General features: G+C 37.5%; 1 protein-coding gene across 2 annotated transcripts in view; it reads right to left on the bottom strand.

Moving 5' to 3' along the window:
• The window catches only part of si:dkey-192l18.9 (F-box/LRR-repeat protein 7), a 42546-nt gene extending 34413 nt beyond the window's left edge, over positions 1-8133 (bottom strand). For both annotated transcript variants that reach the window (XM_058764664.1, XM_058764663.1), the window contains exon 1: positions 7990-8133. In XM_058764664.1, the coding sequence (XP_058620647.1) occupies positions 7990-8026 (37 nt within the window). In that variant the 5' untranslated portion in view covers positions 8027-8133. The remainder of the gene's footprint in view (positions 1-7989) is intronic.
• Positions 8134-11795: the final 3662 nt, after the last annotated feature.

An 11795-nucleotide genomic window follows, 5' to 3' on the forward strand; every position in this document is an offset into this window, starting at 1 on the left:
ACAGCTTTTATCTTCTCAAGATAACTGATGTTTGAATCGGCTTTGCTTGACTGTATTCTCAAGCTTGCAGTCATTCCTGTTGCTTGTGCACCTTTTCCTACCCAATTTCTTCCTTCCAGTCAACTTTGCATTTAATATGCTTTGATACAGCACTCTGTGAACAGCCACACCTTTCAGTAATGACCCTCTGTGACTTGCAATGATTGTCTTCGGGACCATTGCCAAGTCAGCAGTCTTCCCCATTATTGCGGTTTCAAAGAACAAGAGTTACCCAGACTTTATAGTGTAGGGATGGTCATTTATTCAAACTCAAATGTAAGTTGGCGCCAATAGCCTCGTGGGCAGCGCATTGACATGTAGCGCTGTTGCGCTTCGGGCATCCCGTGTTCGAGTCCCAGCTCGCGGACCTTTCCCGATCCTGTCCCCCTCTCTCTCTCTCTCTCCAACTTCGTTTCCCATCTACCTACTGTCCTATCAAATAAAAGGCAAAAACGACAAAAAACAAATCTTTAAAAAAAAAAAAGAAACTCAAATGTAAATATTCAAATATTTTGAGATACTGGATTTTTTATTTTCATGAGCTGTAAGCTCTAATCATCAAATTTAAACAAAAAAACTTTTAAAATGTTTTACTTTACATGTAATGAATCTAGAATATATGAAAGTTTCACTTAATTTGTGTTCTGAAGATGAACAGAGATCTTACCCTCATGTTGTTCCAAACCCGTGAGTAATTAATGACATAATTTTAATTCTGGGGTGAAGTAACCCTTTAATGTTAATCAAACAACAAAAGGCAAAGACAAAATCACTCACTGCTCTTCACAGAAGGTCTTTTGTAGCTTTAATAAGAAACAAAGGAAGTTTAATTCTTACAGTGAAGGCTATGCTGTTTTATTTTACATTTGATTATTCAATTTCTATAGGCTGTTAACTGAATACTTTAGACTTGCATTAAAAATTATTTTGGTTATATGGCTCACTAATAATCGTGTTAAATAATCGTGATTACAATATTGACCAAAATAATTATGATTTTTGTCATAATCGAGCAGCCTTACCTTGACCTCAGGACTTCCAGCAAAAGTTGATTTGTTGACCTCAGAGCCCTATTTGACAATGTATGCTATTCTATGTCAGCTGTGTCACGCTGGACACGTTTTCATTCAGATCAAATCACAGCAATGTAGGAAACACATCCGGCGTGATGCAGCTGACACATAATAGCATACGTTGTTTACGTTCAGCGGATACTCTCCAAAATGGCAATATAGGGTGACGCAGAGGAGACGAATTGTTGAATAAAGTCGTTTTTTTTGTGCACAAAAAGTATTCTCGTAGCTTCGTAAAACTACGGTTGAACTCCTGATGTCACATGGATTATTTTAACGATCTCCTTGCTACGTTTCTTGACTTGGGAACATTTCTGTTGTATTGCTGTCTATGGGAGGGTCAGACAGCTCTCAGATTCCATCAAAAATATTTTAATTTGTGTTCTGAAGATGAACGAAGGTCTTACGGGTTTGAAACAACATGAGGGTGAGTAATTAATGACAGAATTTTCATTTTTGGGTGAACTAACCCTTTAAATGCACTACAATAATATATTCTTGAACTGATAAAAGCATGACTAGCTTTCTCAAGGCCAAAAGACATAACTGAAAAAACAAAAAAACAACAACAACAACAACAACTTGCTTTAACCACACTGTCAATTTGTTTATCAAATTCCAGACTACTATCAAATGGCACACCAAGATTTTTGACAGATGGTCTAAGCTTTGAAGTCAGCACACCAAAATCAGAAGTCACAGACTCTCCAAATAAAATGTATTCAGTATTTTCTTCATTTAAGTGAAGGAAGTTATACTCTAACAGTTTAATGTTATGAATGCAATCAATTAGCGACCCAACTGTGTCAGCTTTTTTTGGCCTCATAGGCAAATACATTTGCAGATCATCTGCATAGCAGTGAAAAGCTATATTGTGCCTAGCCATAACTGACCCAAGAGGCAGCATATAAAGTGAAAATAAAACGGGCCCGAGAATAGAGCCTTGTGGCACCCCACGAGAGAGAGGAGCAGTAGAGGAGCATGAGTCCCTGATCACTACAGAAAAACTTCTGTCCATCAAATATGACGAGAACCACTGAAGTGCGTTGCCCCAAATGCCAACAAAATGATTAACGCGGGACAGGAGGACTACTGTATCAAAGGCTGACATGAGATCAAGTAGCACTAACATAACAGGACACTTAGCATCAACGGACCGAGCAATATCGTTATGCACCTTTAACAGTGCAGACTGTAAAAAGGACTGTAATTGTAAAAAAAAAAAAAAAAAAACTTTCTAAAACTTTTGAAAGAAAGGGCAGGTGGGGAAACTGGTCTAAAACTAGATAAGACTGATAGTTGTCCCATGTCACTGTCCTTCTCCAGGTGTGTTTCAGTGGTCAAAGATCAGTGGAGCCTCACTACTTCAGGCCTTTCTTAAGGATATGTCCTTATCCTAAATGACAGGGATACATATTCATCTGTTGATTTCAGAGGGTGATGGTGAGGGAGTTTAATGAACATGTCGCTTAACTCTCCCACTGAGCTGAAATCACCATGAGCTGCAGTAGAAACTGAGTTATCAAAAGAGCCAAGGCTGAACGGAGACATAATTGTTTTCTGGTCTGGAAAACAACTTCTCAAAAGCTTTCATATGTTTCCTGTCCTGTGCTTATGCAAAACACAAGGAGAATTTTGCCAGGCCTGAAGAGAAATTCAAAATCGGGGTCAAACTTAAGAACAGATTGCAGAGTCCCAGATGCATAATACATATCTGTGCATTTCATATGCAGTAAAAAGTGTTACAGAGCCAGAATGATTCATTTGGCATTGTTTAGATGATTAAGCAATATCATCTTCACATTTGTGCTGTTGCACAAATACTTTATGATATTCTGTACAGTTGCAGGAAACAGAGTGTGATGTTGCATTTAAACAGTTCAGTGAGCAAGAAGTTCATTTTGAGTACAAATGTGGCCAGTTGTACTTACATAAAAATAATCTGTTTTCCAAAAATACTTTGCACCTGCTTAGATCATGGTGGTCCAAAGAAAAAAAAAAAACACTATGTATTTGAACTAATATTTCTGTAATTCATGGTAGCCTGTTTATGGCACTGATGGAATCAAAAGGGTTATTTTATTATCATTATTATTATTTTTTCCCCCCACAATTATAACTTTTTTTCTCACAATTGCAAGTTTATCTCTCATAATTCAAACTTTTTTCACAGAATTGTGAGTTTATATCTCGCAAGTATGAGAAAAGAATCTGAATCAGGAGATATAATTCTGACTTTTGAGTCGTTATGATTATGGTGAGGTTAAAGTAGTAAGTAATCAGACATCCTCCCCACTAAATCAAACCACAAGTGGTAACAGGAAGTGCATTTGAGACACATCACTATCAGGTACACAGTGATCTGTTTCGCCTGACCACTTATGATCAAATCACCCAAGACAAATATTAATGGCAGATGTAAACAAAGCCAGAGAGAGCTGACTTTGAGCAGTTTCACACACCCACAAGTGTTGAGTTTTACTCAGAACTACATAAAGTACACACATCTGCACGACACCATTATACAGGGGTGGAGGAGCTCAAGACTGTTTGTAAATTGTGCTCCTTGCAAAAAAATGATCTCTGTGAAGAATTTCAGTCGGGTTTCAGGCCCCATCACAGCACAGAAACTGCACTTGTTAAAATTACAAATGACTTGCTTCTTGCGTCAGACCAAGGCTGCATTTCATTACTAGTTTTACTTGATCTTAGTGCTGCGCTTGACACTATAGATCATGACATACTCATAGATCGATTACAAAACTATACGGGTATTCAAGGGCAGGCTTTAAGATGGTTTAGATTCTACCTGTCAGATCGCTACCACTTTGTTTATTTAAACGGGGAGTCATCTTAATTATCACCAGTAAAGTATGGAGTGCCACAAGGATCTGTCCTAGGTCCTCTGCTATTTTCAATATACATGTTGCCCCTTGGTAATATTATTAGAAAATACGGGATTAATTTCCATTGTTATGCTGATGATACTCAACTATATATCTCAACAAGACTAGATGAAACTTCTAAATTATCTAAGCTAACAGAGTGTGTTAAAAATGTAAAAGATTGGATGACCAATAATTTTCTCCTATTAAATTCAGATAAGACAGAGATATTACTTATTGGACCAAAAAAAACAGTACACAATCTCTTGGATTACAATTTGCAACTAGACGGATGTACTGTTACTTCCTCTACAGTCAAAAATCTGGGTGTTATATTAGACAGCAACTTGTCTTTAGAAAATCGTATTTCCAATGTTACAAAAACAGCATTCTTCCATCTTAGAAACACTGCCAAGCTTCAAAACATGCTACCTGTTTCAGATGCAGAAAAGCTAGTTCATGCATTCATGACCTCTAGACTGGACTATTGTAATGCACTGCTAGCAAAAGTACACTAGAGGAGGTAGAGCTTTTTCACATTTGGCACCCAAACTCTGGAATAGCCTTCCTGATAACGTTCGGGGTTCAGACACACACTCTCTGTTTAAATCTAGATTAAAGACACATCTCTTTAGCCAAGCATTCACATAATGCAGCATATATAATCTTGTACTGCAGTTATATCTGCTCAAATGCACATTATCATTCTTTAGCTTGGGTTGAACAAATCATTTTTGCTTGGATGGAACAGCAGCTACGCTAATTATGTCTCTATTTGGTTTCTCTGTTTTTGCCACGGGATTAACATCCCATGGTAACTAGGAATTACAGAAGCTTCAGTCTGGATCCAACCCTTAAATGATCTGAGATGACCAAACACCTGAGAAGAGATGATGCCAACCCCTCAGAGGATGCCAACCCTCGAACAATATACAGCATTACCACATTTTGCCATAAGTTTAATATATTAAGTTTCTACCATACAGTGGGTACGGAAAGTATTCAGACCCCCTTAAATTTTTCACTCTTTGTTATATTGCAGCCATTTGCTAAAATCATTTAAGTTCATTTTTTTTCCTCATTAATGTACACACAGCACCCCATATTGACAGAAAAACACAGAATTGTTGACATTTTTGCAGATTTATTAAAAAAGAAAAACTGAAATATCACATGGTCCTAAGTATTCAGACCCTTTGCTCAGTATTTAGTAGAAGCACCCTTTTGATCTAATACAGCCAAACAAGTTTTTCACACCTGGATTTGGGGATCCTCTGCCATTCCTCCTTGCAGATCCTCTCCAGTTCTGTCAGGTTGGATGGTAAACGTTGGTGGACAGCCATTTTTAGGTCTCTCCAGAGATGCTCAATTGGGTTTAAGTCAGGGCTCTGGCTGGGCCATTCAAGAACAGTCACGGAGTTGTTGTGAAGCCACTCCTTCATTATTTTAGCTGTGTGCTTAGGGTCATTGTCTTGTTGGAAGGTAAACCGTCGGCCCAGTCTGAGGTCCTGAGCACTCTGCAGAAGGTTTTCGTCCAGGATATCCCTGTACTTGGCCGCATTCATCTTTCCCTCGATTGCAACCAGTCGTCCTGTCCCTGCAGCTGAAAAACACCCCCACAGCATGATGCTGCCACCACCATGCTTCACTGTTGGGACTGTATTGGACAGGTGATGAGCAGTGCCTGGTTTTCCACACATACCGCTTAGAATTAAGGCCAAAAGTTCTATCTTGGTCTCATCAGACCAGAGAATCTTATTTCTCACCATCTTGGAGTCCTTCAGGTGTTTTTTAGCAAACTCCATGCGGGCTTTCTTCCGTCGGGCCACTCTGCCATAAAGCCCCGACTGGTGGAGGGCTGCAGTGATGGTTGACTTTCTACAACTTTCTCCCATCTCCCGACTGCATCTCTGGAGCTCAGCCACAGTGATCTTTGGGTTCTTCTTTACCTCTCTCACCAAGGCTCTTCTCCCCCGATAGCTCAGTTTGGCCGGACGGCCAGCTCTAGGAAGGGTTCTGGTCGTCCCAAACGTCTTCCATTTAAGGATTATGGAGGCCACTGTGCTCTTAGGAACCTTAAGTGCAGCTGAAATGTTTTTGTAACCTTGGCCAGATCTGTGCCTTGCCACAATTCTGTCTCTGAGCTCTTCAGGCAGTTCCTTTGACCTCATGATTCTCATTTGCTCTGACATGCACTGTGAGCTGTAAGGTCTTATATAGACAGGTGTGTGGCTTTCCTAATCAAGTCCAATCAGTATAATCAAACACAGCTGGACTCAAATGAAGGTGCAGAACAATCTCAAGGATGATCAGAAGAAATGGACAGCACCTGAGTTAAATATATGAGTGTCACAGCAAAGGGTCTGAATACTTAGGACCATGTGATATTTCAGTTTTTCTTTTTTAATAAATCTGCAAAAATGCCAACAATTCTGTGTTTTTATGTCAATATGGGGTGCTGTGTGTACATTAATGAGGAAAAAAAATGAACTTAAATGATTTTAGCAAATGGCTGCAATATAACAGAGTGAAAAATTTAAGGGGGTCTGAATACTTTCTGTACCCACTGTATATAAATATATTATATTTATTCTATTCTGTGCTGCTAGTGGTACCTTATGAAGTTACACAAATGATTACTGTTACCAAACAAGTTTCTCAATTATTCCCTTTATTTCCTATGGTTAGGAAGTGTACAATACCTGGAAAAAGTTATCTGTTTGCATTTCCATTCATCCCAGTAGCAGTTGCTTATTTGAAACAAACCCCCTGGATGCCATCTTTGCTTCATGGGCACTCAAAATATTTGTCATGTGACTGATCACTTGCCAAAAGCAGCAGATAGGGGGAAAAGTGCAAATCCAATGCTAACCCAGGCTTGTTGTAGTTAACTAAACCATAAAAAAAAAATTAAAAATAAATGTTATTTCAAATAAAGTAAACATTAACTGAAATAAAATATTTTTAAACAAAAATTATTTTAGCTAGTTGCCAAGGAAACATTTCTCATTTTCATTTAGCTTAACTTGATGTACTAAAATCTTAAAAACATACGTACAAAAATTATAGAAACTACATAGACATTAAAAAACTAGTAAAAAAGCAAAAACAACAAAATTACTAAAACTTTATCTAAAATGCAAGACGAAAGATCTTAGATGAAAACAGAATATATTAAATAAAAAAGGGTTCAAAATATTAAATAAAACTATCAGTGCTACTAACTGTCCTAAAATCCTAAGCAGACAGATGATAGCAATTTAAAATGAGGCTTGTTGGGAGGAACAAAGTTTTAGCTTCAAAAACTGTAAAAGTACTACAAAGTCTCATTATTAAATTGACTTAAATCCAAGACGATTGGCAAAGGAGGGAATGCCTTGTTAAAAGCCGTGTCGTGTATCTGTCGCGGTGGTATTATTACATGTATTAAGTAGTGGGTGTGGTCTGTATCTTTCCAGTTGCGGTGGGCGTGGTCGATAGTAGATATATCTTGTGGGCGTGGTTTACTATTGATGGACGCAGATAAATTTTCCAGGTAACCCCGCCCCCAAAAACACACAACTGGAAGAAAGCAGTATCTCCAGGCTTTTTTTTTTTTTGTTTGTTTGTTTTTTGTGGTATTACAGCGCCTCACAGAGACAAGTGCTCTCGGGATGACTTCTGTGCTTTAAGACAGGTAGTATTTTTTATTTATTTATTTTATTTAAATAGCCTACCACGTTTTATGAGTGTTACTAAAATCGCATACTTTATCTTCAACCAGCCACATCCCACGATTTCGCTGTCTTAGTGCACCTAGTGCAACACTTTTGACCATTACATTACCAATGTTTAAAATCAACAAAACTACACAAAACAAACATTTCGACATCATCAAACTCACAACTCATCCAGGGCAGCTCTGTTTCATAATTTCAACAACTAAAAATCCATGCCAGGCACTAAGAAACACCATTTGCAATACTTAGTTTTAGGTTTTGGAGACCACGTACCTTCACTTCCACACTGTTTGCCATTGTTCGCACCCATCCTGAAGAACACATAGTCTCTCCTCACAATAACAAATCTAAAGCAGTGAGATTACACGGGCAAAGTCCTCACGCACACAGAATATAGCTCCATTATGGTCTTCTTTATAACGCAGCATTCAGAAAGCAGAACGAGCAGAATCCTGGCAGAAGCTGAGAAAAATGAGCATTATTGGAGAGAAGTCGCGCGGATCTGGAGCGGGCGGCTCCGACAGATGCGTGAAGACAAACTGACCATGAACTCACTTCCACTGCGAGACTGCGATGGAGGGGCTGGACCATCTTTAAAGAGACCCTCCTGAGCATCCAGCGATGTCAAACTGTCTCATCTAAAGTATAGTGTTTCGGGTATAAGAAACATAATACAAAGAATATATAATATATATGATATGATAAAAGCCTGATACGTAAATAGCACTTTTAAGACTTCTTTTTAAGACCAAGTAAAGAAAAAGTAAGTAATAATAACACAATATGCCAATGTGATCTCTATGCATAAAAGTCCTGACAGTGTTTTAAAGCTTAAGAATGCAACTTCCAATAAATCTCCATTACTTTTTCATTAATTTTACCTTCTCGTGACACTGCAAAACAAAAAAACTAAAATGTTCTTCATTGAAGAATCTTTAGACATTTGCACTGATTTGCAATCAAGATATATTTTCTTGAGAAGCAAAAAGAGTTCTTTCACACTCCATTGAAAGGCATTTGTTCTTGTTTTAAGCATGAACTCACTTAATTGTGTTCATTTTTTCAGGACACAACTTTGCATGTTCTGTTTTTGTGTTTGCATTGGAAAACTAAATAAAAATACTAAGGAAGATTTTATTTTTATTTATTTTTTTGCAATGCATGCAACATTTAATGAATTTAAGACTTTGGCACAAATTTTAGACCTTTTTAGGCCTTAAGTTGCAGAAGGGTGAATTAATACTTAAGACAGAAAACCTGATGAATGCCGTTGCTTTATTATATGTGCGTTGCGGTCATCAAGGTTTAGATCATGATGTTCATAGTTCCTAGTAAACTGACTTCGTGTTACATTGAAGATACATTGCCAAAATTAGTGTTGTCACGGTACCAAAATTTCAGTATTCGGTACCGATACCAGTCAAAATCCACGGTTCTCGGTACCAATTTCGGTACCACATCCTAATTAAAAAAAACACACTATTTTTAATAATAAAGTCAAACAAAAATAAAAATGTAAAAAAATCAATGCCATTCTTTATACTTTATTTAAATTGTGTTTCAAGTTTTTTCCGCAAGTAATAAAAGTATGAAAAACAGCAAGCAAGTTTCACCCAAATTTAATTTGTCTTTTAATTAATTAAATTTAAACACATTGTATTGTTTTGGTAAATAAAGGGGATTTACTATTAAAATTAAAATATGGAAGAAATATTGTGTGATTTCTTTAAAAAAAAATATATATATATATATATATATATATATATATATATATATAAAATTATATTTCTGGCACAATGTCTTTAAGATAAACTTTTATTTTGACGGGTTGCCGTGAATACCTTTACATTTCTGTGTGTAGCTATATGATATGACGCTGGTTTTACTCAATGAAACGGTCAAATGCTCGCGAGGGGACTCTCAGAGCAGTTCTGTAGATGTTGTTTATGTATTTATGTCCTCATTGAGACGGCAGATGATGAATCACCGCGAGCGTCAGGCGCGCTTCAGTGTATGTAGTAAAAAAAAAGAAAAAAACGCGCGTCTCTGCCATTCATTCACTCACACAGAGACTCGCAGAACATGCGGGATTCATATTTGAATCGACTTTTGCAGCTTAATATTTACAGATAATAGTCCACGTCGCGATTTGATTTAAGTGCAATGACCTACTTTTGATTCATTCATCCAACTTTGACAAACTCCGTGACATTCCGTGCTAAACTGTAAATTCCGTTTTTATAACTGGATTCCGAGATTCCGTCCGCGTTTTCTGCATCGCGGAAATCATCGGGCCGTACGCGTCAAGAACCGGGTTGACCGGGTACTCGGTACCACCGGTACTTAAAAAAAACCTGGTACCGTGACGTTTTCACTTTTTTAGTACCGACTTGGTACCGAAGTACCGGGTCTTTTGACAACACTAGCCAAAATGATTTAGAAGAGTAAAATTAATAGTTCTGTGATAAGTTAAAAGACAATAATCCAATAGACAAACATGCAGATGCATCTTTATAAAAAAATTTGGATGAATAATTCTGAAATGCAGCAATACTCGATTCAGTTTGTGTCATACTGGAGGGGCCGTTAATAAAATAACATATTAATATCAGTGGCGCAACATGTTTCCTTTTGAACCAAACTAGTCTGCATCCTTACTGTGTGTTCTATTGTTAGTTAGGCTTCCTGTGCAGAATAAAGCCATTTGGGACTATTAACGGAAGCCTTTTACTCTAAAATACCCTTGTGTATGATTCCTGTTTTGTTCAGTGTAGGAATTACTTCCATGAAACTCCCATCAATTAGTAAATGCCTGTGACCTTTATGTTTTAGTGACAATACAGAGTTCCTTATTGTTTGCAAGTGCTGACATTATGTGTTTGTGCTGTGGCCCTGAATGGGTGGACTCGCATTGTTTTAAACATCAACATCTCTCTCTTTATCAAGGTGAATAGCCATTTTATTCTGGGACTAATGACATGTTCGGACCACACATTTTTTTATAAAGATCTTTCTAAATACCAAATGGCTGTTGTTAATTATGTATTCATTTATTTTCCATCTATCAAGCACAGATCTGAGCAGAATCTGTAAAACATGCCGAGTTGCACAAAAGTTATTTTTCTTGGAACAGAGTTTGAGAAAACTTTTAGCGTCTACTTTTGACTGGTCTGTTTGGCTTGCATGGTACCAATCAGCGGTCTGTTGGCTGTCTGGACTGAGGTCAAATGCCAAGCCAGAGAAAGCCTTTACAGCCAAACGCTCTGCAACCCAAGAACGCTATCTACTTCCTGTCTCTGGGGCTCTACTGATGCAGGCTGGCACACACGGACACACATGTGCAGATGTGATAGCAAAGCAACAGGAAGAAAACCTTGAGCCAGCTGCTCAAAATGTGGTTTTGAAAATGGCTGTGAAACCTGAGATTTTGAGAGAACTTTAAAGGTCAGATATTGAAGTAGCAAAATCTGAGGTTGTAGTCATATTAAATGTTTCTTCCTTTTGGAGGATGGGGTGCAAATCATTAAAGTCAACAAAAAACATACAGTTTTGAAGAGGCTTTTGACCAGAAGCAGAAAGCCAGGTTTACGCTCCAGGTTCCCTAAAGTTAGCATTTATAGTAATGTATCAGTTATTATTGCTGCAACTTTTACTAATAGCTATATCCCTTTGTAACAGTGGCACAATGTCTCAGTCATCACATTACATGTTGGGGGTAATGCATTACAAATAATGCGAGTTACGTAATCAGATTACTTTTTCAAGTAACTAGTAATGTAATGCATTACTTTTTTAACTTAGGAGAAAATATCCGAGTTACTTTTTCAAATAAATAAATGACAGCTCTCGTGTTGCCATGTTGAGAGAGTTCAGGAGTAAGTGCAGAGGTGTTGTGTGCGCTGTGTTAACATGATCTTACTAAACGTGAGCATGCATTTACTCATCTAACTCGCACAAAAACAGAGTATTCCTCAAAATGAATAAATAGTGAAATGCAAACTCAGAATATGACGAAAACCTGTAATAATTAAATGTTAAATAACGCAAATTAGAAAGATGAGGATAAAGTAACAATTAGT

The sequence above is a fragment of the Onychostoma macrolepis genome, chromosome 24, assembly GCF_012432095.1.
Source record: "Onychostoma macrolepis isolate SWU-2019 chromosome 24, ASM1243209v1, whole genome shotgun sequence".
Taxonomy (NCBI): domain Eukaryota; kingdom Metazoa; phylum Chordata; class Actinopteri; order Cypriniformes; family Cyprinidae; genus Onychostoma; species Onychostoma macrolepis.